Source organism: Cricetulus griseus, assembly GCF_003668045.3.
Source record: "Cricetulus griseus strain 17A/GY chromosome 1 unlocalized genomic scaffold, alternate assembly CriGri-PICRH-1.0 chr1_0, whole genome shotgun sequence".
Taxonomy (NCBI): domain Eukaryota; kingdom Metazoa; phylum Chordata; class Mammalia; order Rodentia; family Cricetidae; genus Cricetulus; species Cricetulus griseus.
This window is the reverse complement of record NW_023276806.1, coordinates 173415951-173431837: the sequence shown is the minus strand read 5'-3', so window position 1 is coordinate 173431837 and position 15887 is coordinate 173415951. Positions and strand designations below refer to the sequence as shown.

The 15887-nt window shown below is 42.9% G+C and overlaps 1 protein-coding gene across 3 annotated transcripts in view; it reads right to left on the bottom strand.

Moving 5' to 3' along the window:
- Positions 1 to 14162, bottom strand: part of Ptpn12 (protein tyrosine phosphatase non-receptor type 12) — a 73868-nt gene extending 59706 nt beyond the window's left edge. Inside the window, exon 1 of one of the 3 annotated variants that reach the window (XM_035450594.1) lies at positions 13983 to 14162. In XM_035450594.1, the coding sequence (XP_035306485.1) occupies positions 13983 to 14081 (99 nt within the window). In that variant the 5' untranslated portion in view covers positions 14082 to 14162. The remainder of the gene's footprint in view (positions 1 to 13982) is intronic. The other 2 variants (XM_027393452.2, XM_027393453.2) reach the window with 2 other exon arrangements.
- Positions 14163 to 15887: the final 1725 nt, after the last annotated feature.

The following is a 15887-nucleotide window of genomic DNA, read 5'->3' as shown; positions in this document are numbered from 1 at the left end:
CCAGACACTTCCTTCAAAATGAACAAGTAAAAAGCCTATCATTTCAAAGGAAACAAATGACATAGATAGAGCCTTCAAGCAAAAATTCAGAATGTTATTATACCCCCCCATTCACCACTTAACAGCTTTCAATGTTTAAACACTTTCCAGTGAGGTGGTAATATTAGCAATATAATTATTTGATACTATAAATAAAATGAATTAACATTTGGAAGTTGGCAGTAAACTCAATGAACCAATTTTTCCCAATAATAAATGTTAGGCACAGATGAAAACAAATCTATCTGAAATATAAGACCAATGTTTAAAAAGAACAATTCAAAGAGATTAATAAAACACCCCTCTTTTCTAAGTCACTATCTCTGTAAAACTAGATTTTCTTCATTTCCATCACTACAAGATAAACCATGGTTAAGAACTAGCTATCCTCTATGAAGTGAGAACTGAACAATGATACCACTTTCTCATCATTAAATATTTTTACATAGAAAAGCTATCTCTTGAGCCGGGCAGTGGTGATGCACGCCTTTCATCCCAGTACCTGGGAGGCAGAGGCAGGTGGATCTCTGTGAGTTTGAGACCAGCCCGGTCTACAAAGGCTAGTTCCAGGACAGCCTCCAAAGTCACAGAGAAACCCTGTCTCAAAGAAAGGGGGGCGGGGGAAGGGAGGAAGAGAGAGAAGCTATCTTTTGCAGAAAATTTATATATAATCCTGGTTTATTTTGAAATGAAGGTTTCTCAACTTCAATTTATTACCTGTCTTAATTCCACATCACACAAAAGAGAATGACTTTATCAGTTTATAAAGCTGCAATCATAGGCAATGTTATAGAATGCTTTTATGAGTTGGTAGATAATTCTCAAGATTCCTTTTTTGGTTCTTAGCCTCTGAATTCAAAATATCAAAGTTTCCTAGTGGCCACTAGTGTACAATTACAGATCAACAGAGGAAAGAAAGAAAGAGCAAAGGTGATCCCCAAGTTATCCCTCTGTAATGGGCAGTAGATAAGAGTCATATATTGGAATGCACCCACTGTTATTTTCAACAGAAAGTAGCACCTGCTTTCTTTTGAGACAGGGCCCCATCATGTAGCATTGGCTGGCCTGGAACTTGCTCTGTAGACTAGGCTGGCCTCAAACTCAAAAGATCTGCCCGCCTCTGCCTCCCAAGTGCTGACACACCACCACACCCACCTCTTTTTTTTTTTTTTTTTAAACACACTACTAAGATGAAATACTTTGCACTACATTAAACTCCTAGGAAATGGGAGGGATTTTAAGAAGTGAAGACTAGTCATTGAGTTATTGGGGCATTCCTTCCATGTTCTGGCCACGAGACAGCTGTCTGTCCTGAGGTGCTCTGCCATGATGTACTGCTTTGCTATATACCTAGGAGTATATAGGTATGAACTGGAGCTTCTCAAAGTATAGGTCAAATACAACTTTTTGCCAAGTCTGACAACACAGGTCCACAATCCCAGATCACACCCAAGTTCAAGGGCAGCACAAGTTTAGCAGTACTCCATATCAAAAACAAAGTCTGCTGCTGGAGAGATGGCTCAGCAGTTAGAACATGCTGCTCGTGCAAAGGGCATGGTTCATTTCCCAGAGGTCATAACCCTCTGTAACTCCAATTCCAGCCTCTGAGGGCATGCATAGACATGGTGTACATACATAAATGCCAACAAATATATACATAAAATAAAAAGTTTTAAAGGGATGAGAAGATATTAACAGCTCAGTAACACAAAACATCATTTTTCTCTTTTAAGAGGTGACAATCTGAAGTATTTGTTCCTGTAACAGAAAGGTGACTAAAAGACAAATGAAACCTTAAAATAGTTTTTCCAGGTTTGGTTTTGAAAAACATCTTGTCTTATATTATTCACTTCTTGGGCTGCTTTCCTCCCTGGTAAAACATCTCACTTTTACTACTACTGATTTATAATCCTGCGACTGGAATCACGTGAGACTCATAATTGTTCACAAATCACTACCTTTTAGCTCTGAGTGTTTAGTATTGTTGGCTTTTAACAAACTCTGACAGTCATTTGAGAATTTTCATGAAACATTTTGCTGAAAGCATTTTATAATTTATAAGAAAATGTGTTAAGAAACTTACGTATATGGGGGACATTAATTGCCATTTTTGAGCATACTGCATTTTAAAATAAAGCTGCATATTTTTAATGAAGTGTTTAACAAGGATTTATATTTTTTGTTTTTTAAGATTAAAAACAGCTTGTGTCTTCTCATGTGGGATCTCCTCTGTCACAATGGTTAGATTTATGTAGACTAGAGCAAGGTATGTGTTTCAGCTTATGGTAAAATGCTTCATGTTTAAATGTGTTAACTTATGGCTGTCATGTGTGCCTTTGAGATTGTCTGCCTGTTTTGTGCAGTTGTCTAAATGTTAATCTTGGAAGATCTAGAATATTAATGAATTTTTCAGTAGCCTCTTGATGTGTGCATTAATAAGATATATCAAAGTAGTACATTAAACCAAAGTTGGAGTTGTGGAAGTGTTTTTTTTTCATGAAGTTCTGTTTGACTACCAATGGACATAAGACTAGAAATACCTTCCTGTGAAGAATATTTTTCCTTTAGAAATCAAAAAAGTTCATTATTTTTGATGAAAAACAAAAACAAAAACCATCTCCCTTCTTCTTCACAAGTTTCTCCCAATCACTTATCAATAAGCTCTCACCTTGGCCAACTTCACACTTACACTGCAGAACACTCAGCTCACTGGCAAGTTGCCTATCGGTAACTTGAAAGTGACATGTAACAATTCTAGTGATTCTGAGCTTTTCCCTAAAGCTCAGGACAGATGAGTACTGTAACATGTAAGGGATACGAGGCAGATATGGGCAAAACAGCCCCATTATGTCAATCAGACATGGGAGAATCACAGAGGGCTGACATGCAAAAAGTCACCTAGCTAACAGATTTTTCTCCCTTATAATCCATTAACACCAAAGGTTATATAGGCTAGTAACATCAAACAAAGGCTTTTGGAAAATTCTCAAGGCACTTATTCTCCACTTGGGGAGGCTTTATTAATGCTTTATAACTAATAAAAGTAAAAGCCTATGCAGCATAATGTCATTCTGTATCTTGGGTTAAACCCAGCCTGTTGCCTTTCAAGATCCATTAACAAGTACCTTAATTTCCAGTTTCAGTATTCTTTAACATCAGAGCCCGACTCCAGAAGTAAAGCCACCTACACAAAGTTAGGCAAGAAACAATCTAGAAAGCTCTTTACATTTGTAGCACAGGATCTGTGACTCCTTTCCTTTTGTTCTCAGCACAAATGCAATCTTAAACCCTAAAGACAGTTTGTAATGCAATTTCTTTTTAGCATGTGGTGTTCATGTGTGCATGGTGGGCGTGGGTGCCCCAGTCCAATGTTCAGGGTATTCCTCAGTCATCTGCTGGAGGCCTCTCACGGATTTGGCTAGGATAGCTGGTGATGAGTTCCTGTGATTTTCTTGTTTCCACTACTGAGCCATCTCTCCGGTCCCTCAAATGTAATTTTAAAATATATTTTTTAAAACAGATATGACAGAACCAATGAAAAACACTGAGCTAGTAGCTGGGGTATTGTGTTGGCAAGCTTTTATGTAAGCTTGACACAGGTTAGAGTCATTTTGGAAGAGCTAACCTAAATTAAGAATATGGCCTATGGGTGAGTCTAGAGTGCGTTTTCTTAAATAGCAACTGACGTGGGAGAGCGCAGCCACTGTGGCCCTGCGCTGGCGGGTCCTGGGCGCTATAGGAAAGACGTGGTAAGCCGTGAGGTAAGGCAGCAAGCAGCGCTCCCCTGTGGCCTATCACTTCTGTCTTCAGGCTTCTGCCCTGTTTGCGTTCCTATCCTGACTTCCCTGGATGACAGACTTCAAGCTATCAAATGAAACAGATCCTTTCCTCCCCAAGTTACTTTTACTTTTGGTCATGGTGCTTCATCACGGCACTAGAAACTCTAAATAAAACAGGTGTGTAGCCCATAGTAGAACATGTGTTTATCATGTAAGGTCCTAGGATGGTTCCCCAGTACCAAAAGGAAAAAGGCCAAATCAAGTTTTTTGTTTGTTTTATTTTCTTATAGCACGAGAAGAGATGCAATGCGGGATCTTGTGCATTCTACCCAAGCACTGAGCTGATTTCCCAACACCACAAATAAGGAGACACTAATCTAAGAACTGGGGAACAGAGAAAACAGGACATCATACATATGAACTAAGGTTAAATTATCAGTTTTAAGAACACTATTAAACTGTAGTGGTGGTGCATGTATGTAATCTTAGCACTCACTACACCAAGGCAAGCCATAGCAAGTTCCAGGTCAGCCTGTGCCACATACTGAAACCCTGTCCCAAAAAATATTGAAAGCAATACTGACCATATGGCCAAAATTTGATTTTAAAATGTCTCACTCTAAGATTAAATAATAATAGGATGTAAAATTATTCCTTACCCAAACATTCAAAAGCAGAGATCAAGTTTCATTTAAAGTTGTCTCCCTTTGGAAATGTCACCTGTTATTGAGGTATCTGTTTACTGTACATATACCATAACCCCCTCCCTCTGTATCTGGGAAAGTGTTGTTAGTTGGCCTGACAAATTCTGCCAGAATCAGAGTGGACTAGACAAGATGGCTCAATGGGTAAGGGAGTTTACTGCTAAGCCCGGCAATCTCGGTTCTATCCTTGCAACACACATGACAGAAGAGGACAGACTCCTATAATGTGTCCTATGATGACCACATGGCCCTCCCCCAATAAAATTTTTATTCAAAAAGAATCAGATTAAATGTTATCTTCACTGAATTGATCTATGATTTGCTCAGGCACATTTATGCTTTTCCTATCTCTCTTCTAACTGTAAATATAATTTTACTGGCACAATACAGTATCTTCAATTATCACTGACAACATTCTGAGTACTATTTAGACACTATACACATATACCTTGGTCTTCCCAGGTAAGTATCATATTCTCAGCTTCTTTAGATGACCTGCTCACAATGACAGCAGGCCAGAGGTAGAAATTAATGCCTGCAGAACTGCAGCACTCATTCTTTCCAAGAACCCACATGTTCTAAGATTTCGGGGACCCAAATCCTTGAGTATCTAAGGGCTATCTATAATCCTTCTTTCTCTTAAAATGGGCTACGGCAAAAGCTTCGCTGTAACTCAGGAGTTCACAGACTTCCCTGAAGAACACAATTGCCTCTGACAAGTATTCTCATGACTTCCTAACTGCCAGGCCTTCAGTGCCCATTCTATGAATGGTGCCTATAACATGAAGGGCACTCATGAATCTCACCAATCTGTGACCACCTTTAGTGCCTACCAGGGTAGTTACTCACATATCAAAAACTTTTAAAAACATGTCTGCAAAGACACTGTTACAGAAAATGAAGAAAGCTGAAAGAGTTCAGCTTCTCTGTGGAAGAGTGGTGGCTCAAAGCAATTGTCTGAGCACCTTTTCAACACAAACCTAACAAAACTCCCTTTTTCTTTGCATTTTTCCAAGACAGGGTTTTTTGGTATAGCCCTGGCTGTCCTGGAATTTGCACTGTAGACCAGGCTGGCCTCCCAAATGCTGGGATTAAAGGCATGAGCCACCACCACCCCGCTAAAGGCCTTTTTTTCTATATGGTATTAAAAATCCAATTTTACAGTAAAAAACAAGTGCTTTCAGATCAACTACATTAGTATATTTATTCCAGAAAAGTGGGAATTAAGTACATATTTGCTTCTACACTTTAGGTAAATAGTGCAATCATTCTAAATTTTTAGTTGTCAGGGTATGGTAGTGAAAGTTTGTAATTCCAGCACTGAAGAGGCTGAGGAAGAACTGCTGCAAGTTTGAGGACAGTTTAGGCTACAAACAAACAAAATTTTATCCATCCATCCATCCATCCATCCATCCATCCATCCATCCATCCATCCATCCAAGACAAGGTCTCTATGTAGTTCTGGATGTCCTGGAGCTCCCTATGTAGACTGGCTGGGCTCGAACTCACAGAAATCCTCCTGCCTCTGCCTCCAAAGTGCTGGGATTAAAGGTGTGTGCCATTATACCCAGCCTATATTTTGATCTTCCAAGTTCCAGTCTGTAAAGGCAAACTTTTAATTTCTAAGAAGATAAAAAGTATGTCTAACAGTACACCACAGATATGTAAGACTTCATTTATTTGGTAAGTACATTCAAGGACGAGAAAGAACTTATTTCAGAAGGAAGAAAAAACATGTACCAACCAAGTATACAGAAAGGTAGTGGGAGACCCTGCGGAAGGCTTGGGAATGTCAGGCCAAGCAACACAGGCTTTTCCATACAGGCCTCTAAACTAGGAAAGAATGCTCTGGAGACAAAGCCCAGGAGTATAGTAGAGTATTTACATTGTAGGCCCTTGCTTCAGTCTCTGGAGAGGAAGAGGAAAAGAGGAAGGGGGAGAAAAAGAGGGAAGAAGGGATGAGAAAGTGCGGGTGGAGAGAGGTAACAAAAATGAATCATGCTTCCAGTGTGTCTTATATAAACGCATTAAAAGAAACCACACAACTTAGGAGAAAGAGGTTAAATGTATGTTTCCTGATTTTTACTAGTGTGATTCCTTTTAGTCTAAAGACACCAATACTTCCAAGTATTTTAGGAAAGTGAATATAATCCATGGGATGGATCGAATGAGACAAGAAACTAGAAGCAAGGAAACAGCAAATGCTACTTTGTAATTACTTCCTGAACATCCACCAGTTCATACAACATCACAACGACACAGTTATCTAGATTTTATTAATTAAATCCATAACCAGAAGTTTAAATTGGGTATTTTATTAAAACTGACATTCTAACACAATACCCTTAAAAGTACATGACTTATGGGGTGTGCCTACCTAGATGAACCCCAAGTATCTGAGCACACTAAGCAGCACACACAGAATCAGAGGACAGTACTATTCAGATATCTGCAGAAGAAACTGCAAACAACAAAACCATACTTTTAAAAACGTTAAAGTTTTTACTTCAGCTTAGCTTTTTTTTAAACTAGAAAAAAGTTACTCATCTATTTATGTGCATGTCAGGCAGGTGTACAGAGTCTAGAAGAATACCCTTTGAACTAAAGTTATTACAGGCAGTTGTGAGCCACCAGATGAGGGTGCTGGCAACTGAACTTAGGTCACCTGTAAGAGCAGTATGCATGACCTTCCCGCACGTGCGCGTCTCTCTGTGTGTGTGTGTGTGTGTGTGTGTGTGTGTGTGTGTGTGTGTGTGTGTGTGTGCCACAGTGCTCACGTGGAGATCAGAGGACAGCTTGTGGGAGTCAGTTCTTTCCTTCCATCATGTGGAGTCAAGGGCCTGAGCACAGGCCCTGAAGCCAGAAGCAGAGGGCCTTTACCCACAAAGCCATTTCACTAACCATTCCAGTTATGTCATCCATTGCCTATCCCACATTTGTGTAATGAAGAACTCACCTAATAAATAAATCTTTGTCTTAATAGTAGTAAACAACTACAATTTCTACTTGTGCAATGGACAGTAGCATTTATACTACAGTCAAAGCACAGGGACAGATCAAGAATTAAGTGCTGGCCTCTAGTCTAAGAGATTTTCAGATGAGGTTAGTCAGAAATGTAAATGCTTATGAGTTTAATGAAATGAGTGGTATAGAAACAGAAATATGTTTAATATATAAAAAATTAAATTTATCTGAATGTTAATATCTATTTTATCCTTTGAAAACCTTTTCTAAACTAAATGTCAAATACTGAAGAAAACCCAATAATATTCTAAAAATAAATACAGAAATCACTCTAAGAAACTAACTAATTAAGTAAATTTACTGTACTGTATCAAAGATCTATCTGGAAAATTAAAAGGTTCACTGTCACTTTTGAAATTTAAAATTTAAGTATGTCTGGCTGAACACAGAGGATGGGCAAAAAACAAACAACTAAATTAGTGACAACTAAGCATTTGGATTAGCTTAATTTTAAGAATGTTACAATATTTCCTCTCACTGACTTTCAAAAACTAGTTAGTTACATACACAAAAGACTGCAAACTAATCCAAGATACTATTTCACACATGCAAGGATAACACTAATCAGAAAGACAGACATGCGGATACAACAAAACTGGGCACCACATATATTCCACTATGTGGATACTAAATGTACAGTTTTAGAAGAAATTCAAGCAGTGAAACAATTCCAACCATCCCATTTTCAGATATGTATCTAAGAGAACTGAAAGCATGCATAGAAGTTACACACAAACTTCACAGCAGCATTATTATTCATAGTAGCCCAAAGGGGGAAACAATTCAAATACCAGTCAATAGACTAATGAACATGTAAGATGTACTCTCCACAGAGTGAATAGATTATAATTCACTCATTAAAAAAAGAGGACCATCAACCCTCGCTGCAACATGAACGAATCTTGAAAACATGTCAGCCCAGTGGGGTAGCACTGGCTTGGTAAGCCCAGACCTGGAAGACTGAAGCAAGCTTGCAGCTGGCCAGAAAGGACTACACAGCAACATCCTAACTCAAAGAAACCAAACAAAGCAAGCCAGAACACAACAACAAAAGAACAAAGTCAAACAAAACAAAGATCCCAATTCCATTTACATAGACTATCCAGGTCAGGCAACTCCCCAGAGACAGAAGGGGGATTCCTGATGGCTGCAATGAGGGGAGTGGCCATGAACATATATGAAATGATAAAAATGCTCTGCAATTGACTGTGGTGATGACTGTCCAACTCTGTGGCTATACTAAAATCTAGAACTGTACACTTTCTCTATAAAGCTATTATTAACTTAAAAAAACCTCATAGGCCACAATATTGAACAAGCATTTTAAACTTTTCTAGTGTTTGAAACATCTTTGTAGACCTTTAGTCATCCTGTTTTCCAACCTTTCAAATACAAGCACCAAATCTGACGATTTCAGGGTTTTACTTAATTGTGCTTAAAAGAAAATAAGTACAGGCTGGAGAGATGGCTTAGAGGTTAAGAGCACTGGCTGCTTGCTCTTCCACAGGTCCCTAGTTCAATTCCCAGCAACCACATGGTGGCTCACAACCATCTGTAATGAGATCAGGTGCTCTCTTCTGGCCTTCAGGCAAAACACTGTATACTTAATAAATAACCCTTTTAAAAAAAAGAAAGAAAATAAGTGCATAGGTAATAGATTGTAGAAAAAAACATTCTCTCTCAAAATTTGAGTCTTTTTGCAGACTCTACCATCTAGTTTCAGAATGTTAAAATAAGTAGAAAAAACTATACCTCTACTTCACCTATTTTCTCTTTAAGCATTGTGATCTTTCATGATCCAATCCCTGCTTTTTCTAGATAGTAAACTTCCCGCTTGCCGAATGGAATAGGTGTTTTACCAATCTTTTACCCTACCAGCCCTCTTAGCACTATTATTTGACTCTAGTAACAATTCCTTTCTCAAATCCCTTCCAGGCTTTTTTGACATCCCTGGTTCCTGTCCCTCCACTCTGAGTATGCCTTCCCAAGGAACAATCACAAACATTTCCCCCTAGCTGCTTTTCAAGACCTAAGTTATTCCAGCTAAAGCTGGTCACTGTTTATGTTTGTCGATAGGGTTGCAACTACCTCCTGAAACTCATATGACTGCTACCTCCTTAAATCCACCCTATGGCTAACAGTGAGATCTGTATGTGTACTGGACACTTCACAGGCATTTAACATGTCCCAAAGCAAATTCATCTTCTCTTCTGAAACTTTTTCCTATGTACTCGTTTGAGCAGCACTACCTATTTCTTCTCTTATTCCTTTATCCACTATACTAAACAGTCCCTTCTATTTGACTGTATCCCAAGCTAGAAATCTTTATCATAATACTTTGTTCATACCTAGTAAATCATTGTGACATCTTTTCCCCTACCCCCAGTCAAATACTTAGTCTGAGGCTAGCTTTGAACTCAGGATACTTAGGACCATGATGGTGTACCACCACCCTGGGTGTAGGCCTTATTACTCCTCATCAAATCTGTTATATATGCTCTATTTTCTTTGACTTAATTCACATCAATTAATTTCATGGCCCATCTTTCAGCTTCTCTACCAGAGCATATTTGAATAAGATGAGGCTGACAATCTTGTCGAGCAGGCTGGGAAGGTGGGGAGTGGGGAAAGAGAAGGGAAGACCACGAGAATGTTAAGCTAGCACGTGTGTTGTTCTCAATAATTTCACTTTCCCTGTGACCCTAAACGGTATTTCCAACCCACAGCCACCAAACTGTAAACTCATTTAACACAGTAAGATTTTTCCGTGCATTTTTTGTTTTGTTAACTCAATTGCATGATTTTCCAATGTGAATTTATAGATGACAACTTGGTATTTCAATGTCAAAAGGCTGGACATGCCTGCAAGAGATGCAAGAGGAAATCAGTGTACAATTATTATTATGGCCCTACAGAAAATATGAATATTAGAAATAGCAAAATCCTTCAGGAGTGGCAGAGGACAAAGAGGAGGAATCACAACCACCCCTCCTCACGGTCCAAGCCCCACCTAACTGGCTCAGGCATCGCCTTCTGTCTGCATTATATATTGGCTCTCTGGTCCTCAACACATGGTTCAAGGATGCCTCTTTGTCAGTCAACTTCAGGAGATGTATACGGAGTAAAACCTAACTCTGGAGGCTGGAGAGATGTCTCAGACTCCATAAGGGCTATTGTATCGCACCCATAAGACAACTCACTATTGTCTGTACAGTCCCAGGGGATCAACACCCTTTATCCGGCTCTTCTGGGCATCAGACGTACACCTGCTGCCCAGACATACAAACAGGAAAAATACCCATACACACAAATAACCCATAAAAAACCTGTAAATACCAACGAGTACCATCATCTTAGTCTAAAAGTTGAGAGTAAAGAGCAAGTTCTAGACCTGTCACAAATTATTTTGTTAACAAAATTAGCATGTCAGGATCCATCTTGGTGCCTAAATTTCTCCTTTTGAGACAATGGGCACCCCAGGACAATGCCAAGAACAAACAAAACTATGTTAATTCCTTCTTTCCTCTGTCTATCTTTAAGTCAAGATCTCACTCTCATATAAACTAGGCTTATCGGAACTCATAACCAGCCCTGCCTACTGAGGTAGAATTCTTTTCTGTCAATAGTAATTAAGAAATTCACTTCAGGCACGGTGGCAAATATTTCTGGCATTTGAACTGTAGAAGCTAGAGAATCCAGAGTTCAAGGTTCAGCCTTACATACTTAGTAAGTTCAAGGTGAGTCTAGGCTATATGAGATCTAGATTCAAAAACACCAAAAAGAAGAAAATTTCAAACCAAGTAAGATATAATTTCTAAGCGGTTAAATAAATCAATATAATTAAACAATTACAATATATATACTTATACATTACTGATGAATGGCTGTATAAAGTAACTTTTTTAAAGTTGTAAACATATGTAAATGTTGTATCCAGACTTAGTACTTCCTGTACAGAGATACTAGGCAATAAACAATGCACAGGCTTTATTCATATTTATCAAAGTATTTAATAGAAAATACAATAGACTAAACAGTCAACTATAAGCAAATGGTTAAACTGTTTAACAGTCACATAGTGACACAGCTACTTAAGTTATTCCTAGAAAGTGGTTGTAATTAATAAAAGACACCAAAATCTAAGTTAAAAAACCCCCAAAGACAAGAATGTAACACAGGTATAGTGGGCTCAGACATTTAATCTCAGTATTAGGGAGGCTGGGGCAGGGCTACCACAGGTTCAAGCACAGCCTGGATTCAAAGTGAGATCAGCTCCTGCCCCTCATTACTTTATAGAAACAGCTGTAACAGTGATAATACCTTCTAAGACTCTGCTATACAATATTACGATTTTAAAATGGAGTTTTTATCCACATCAGAACGTAAGAATAACCAGTCAGAATTTATCGGATTATCTTTGATTCTCTTTCCATGACAGAGGATAGTTCCTTTCCAGCCTTCTAGTCAAGGGAAAAAAAAGCACTCAACTGCCAACAGTCTTAATTATAGCTGTTGCTTATCAAGCCAGGAAATAAAAAAAGCAAGCACTATAAAAGAATAGAATTACCTAGCTATACTTTGGTATTATGGAATAGGAACAGATTTGGTCCTTGTGAAATGACATCTTCAATAGAAATCCCCGACTCAGCTCCAAAGCAAGAACGGCCTACATCACCACACACAGTGCTCCTTGAAGAGTATGTCCATGAACAGCAAGGTGACAAGCATGCAAACGATGAGCAGCCAGGGACCACATGGTCCCTTCCATAATCAAGAAAGGCTGAGGGCCATCAGTTTTAAACATCCTAAATAAACTGTTTTCTTCTACATTTCCTATAGGGTAGTAAAAAGACTATCCAATTTTGTAAACGACATCATTTAAAATTCTTGATGGTAGAAAGGGGAAATTATACTTTAACCTTTATAGATCAAAAGTCCCTTTTCCAAACACTACCTAAATAACAAAAAGTTTAAAATACAGGATAACTGGATTATATGATCTACCCTTTTCAGTCGTCACCATATATTAAACAAAGTCTTGGTCCTACTTTCTGTTTTTATAAATCGGAGGTGGAAACCATAAAGCTGCATAATACTATCAATACCGTGACAACTTTAACGCTGAAGTCTTAGTAGACAAAACCTACTTGTGTGACCTCACCTGCGTTTTGAAATAAAAAGCGGCAACCACGTTCCGTGCCCACTCGTTTCTACAGACCTCAACTTTTCCTAACCATTATTTCAGACTTAACTACATATAATATATATATATATATATATATATATATATATATATATTATATATATATATTCCTTCCAAGTGCACCTTGTCTAGGAGTACTTTTTTTTTTTTTTCCTAGCTCATTTCCCAGCCCCGGACTTCCCAAGTCCCATTTCCTTTTCCATGCCCCAGACCTCCAGGGTTCCCAACGCCCCAGTCTTGCGCAACATCCGCAGGAGCAGCCGCCGCCGCCGCCACCGCCGCCTCCTGAGCCGGGAAACAACCCTAGAGGGAACATTGTCCGGCAGGCAGGAAAATACACGGAGCGGGAGGGGTGGCGTAGGAAGTCTCAGCCTTGGGGACTGACACCCCCATCCATGACGCACCGCAGCGATCTCACCCCCGTGACCCAGGGCCCTCGGCGGGAAGGGGAAGGGTATCATGTCCCGGTCCGGGGCTCCGGCCCCTGGAGTCGCCTCCACCCCAGCAGGACCATTGTTCCCGGCTCCCCGCCCCCACCCCGGGTAGGAAGCGGTAGTCACATCCCCTCCGGTCCGCAGCCAGCTTCCTTCAGGGCAGCCCCGTGCACACCGACCCCCACCCCGACCCCAACCCCGACCCGACCGGACCTAAAGTCATCCGAGCCCCACAGCCACCTTCAACCCAGCTCTCGGGAAAAGACTGTGCGGGACAGACGGACGCCGGTCAGGTGAACCGCGAGACACACGCCTGTCTGTCTTGTCTGCCTGTCTCACGGACGACCCTGGGCGAGCGGTGACAATAACCGTGACCTCCTCGCACACCGCACGTCCGTCTGTTCGGACCGGGGGCCGGCCGCTTCGTCTCGACCCTCCGGGGGCCGGCGGGTGGGGAGGAAGGCAGTCGTGGGAAGGAGAGCCCGCTTGCACGCTCACCCGCCCGGGAGACAATAGGTGTTGGCGGGGCCGGGGCCGGGGCGGGCTGGGCCCCGACCGCTCCCTCCGCTCCCGGCGGGCGGGCGGGCGGGCGGACGAGCGCAGCCCGGGCCGCGGAAGAAGGAGGCTGAGGGGCGGGGGCGACCTCGCCTCCAGCAAGCTCGCCCATTGCGCTCGCTGCTAGCTGGGCGCGCGACCCGCACACAAAGCGCTGGCAGCTCGGGCCGGCCGGGCGAGATTCGGGGCGGGCGGGCGAGCGACACGAGGCGACGGTGAGGGCGAGGGCGAGGCGGACACTCACCATGAAGTCCCGGGCGAAGTTGTCCTCCCCATTGTGGTCCGGACTCTTCATGGCCTGCACCCTCTGGATGAACCTCCGCAGGATCTCCACTTGCTCCATCCTCCCGCGTCCCCCCCGCCGTCCGCCCGCGCGCCGCAGCAGCGCCCGCTCCGTCTTCCCCAGCTCGCTCCGGCCCGTCCGCCCTCCCTCCCTGTCTCACCCTCCCTCCCTCTCCCTCTCTCTCTCTTGCTCCTTCTGTCCCCGCCGCGCCCGGCGGTGCGGCTGCGGGGGCCCCGGCCGGCTCCCCGCGCAACTTGACGAGGAGCGGCGGCGGCGCGGCTCTGCAGTCTACGGGCAAGCCGCAGGCTAGCGCCGGCCCCGGCCCCTTGCCTGCCCCATCCTCCGTCCCCGCCCTCCCGGCCCCAGACGCCGCCGCCGCCGCCGCCTGAGGAACGCGGCTCTCCGCTCGCCCTGCCCCCTTCCGGTCCTTCCTCCCCCACCCCCGCGGCAGGCAGCCGCAGCCGCTTTCCCCCGGCGCCCCGCCGCGCCGGCCGCCACCCAGACGCGCGCGCGCCGAGCGCACGCCCCGCCCAGCCCGCCCGCTGCTCCGCGCTGATTGGCTGGAAGCAGCTTCCGGGGCGTGTCCCTGATGGGGGGGCGCTCTGCATCGGCAAGCGGGGCGATCCGGGTGGGTCACACGGTGAACTTCCGAGGGGCCTGGCGCTCCCCTGGCGGAGGGAGAGCGGACCCCAGCGCGCCCGCTCGCCCGCTCGCCCGCTCACCCGCTTGCAGGACCCCGCCTGCCCGGCCTGACTGCCGCCGCCCGCTGGGTGGGACCGAAGTATGCTGGGAACTGTAGTAGAGTCCCCGCCGCCTCTGCCCGTGGGTGCTCCCCTAACTGAATGAGGCGTGGTGAAGCGCACCCCAGGCCTTCTGTTTGCAAATCCATTTTAACCCCAGTGTGAGCCAAAGCTTGCAGAGTGCTTCCTTGACATCACATGCACGGAAGGAACCCTGTTGGCCAAGTGGGAGACGATATATCTTCCTTCGTCCGCAGAAGAGCCTCTGTGACTCCCATCAGAGAGGACGCTGAAATAATCTGTCCTTTCACAAATAAAGTGATTTTCCCCAAAGTACACCCCCACCCCCGGCATATTCGTGTAGACTCAGAACTAGAGCGCAAGTCCCTCTCCTTTGACTCTGAGCCGCACACACTGCCTCTCGAAGGGACGAGATTTTGTGGTGGTAATGTTGCACAACTGGGATTCGATCCATAGACTGACTTTGGTCCCCTACAAGCACAAACAACATGTTTTCACAGAGCAGGTTGCCAGGAAAGATAGGGAGTTAAGATAGGGAGTATCAATGCAGGATACATTTCCTGAACTAATGTTTGGCAGCACCATGAACTTTAGTTTGAAAAAGTTGACAACAGATGTGAGTAGCAATATACAATTACATATTAAAATAAAATACAGAAAATAATGCACCTAATATATGCCAATACATTTCTCTCAGAATTATGTCCTTGCAGGTGTGTCCTTCCAAATCTTTCTATTCCCTACACTTTTTGTATCTTTCCTTTTTTTTTTTTTTTTTTGTTTTGTTTTGTTTTGTTTTTCAAGACAGTTTATCTGTGTAACTGCCCTGGCTGTCCTGGAACTCACTCTGTAGACCAGGCTGGCATTATATTCACAGAGATCACCTGTCTCTGTTGGGATTAAAGGCATCCACCACCACCACCATCCAGCTACATTTTTTATTTATGTGTGTACCTGTAAAGAGAGTTTTGTTTTGGTTTGAATGTTAAAACAGTCTCAGTAGGTAACCCAAACAGGCCTGGCCCTCACCAGCCTCCTACCCCAGCTTTTCAAGTGCTAGGATTGCAGGTGACTGTCACACTGCCTGTCAAGAGATACACTTTTG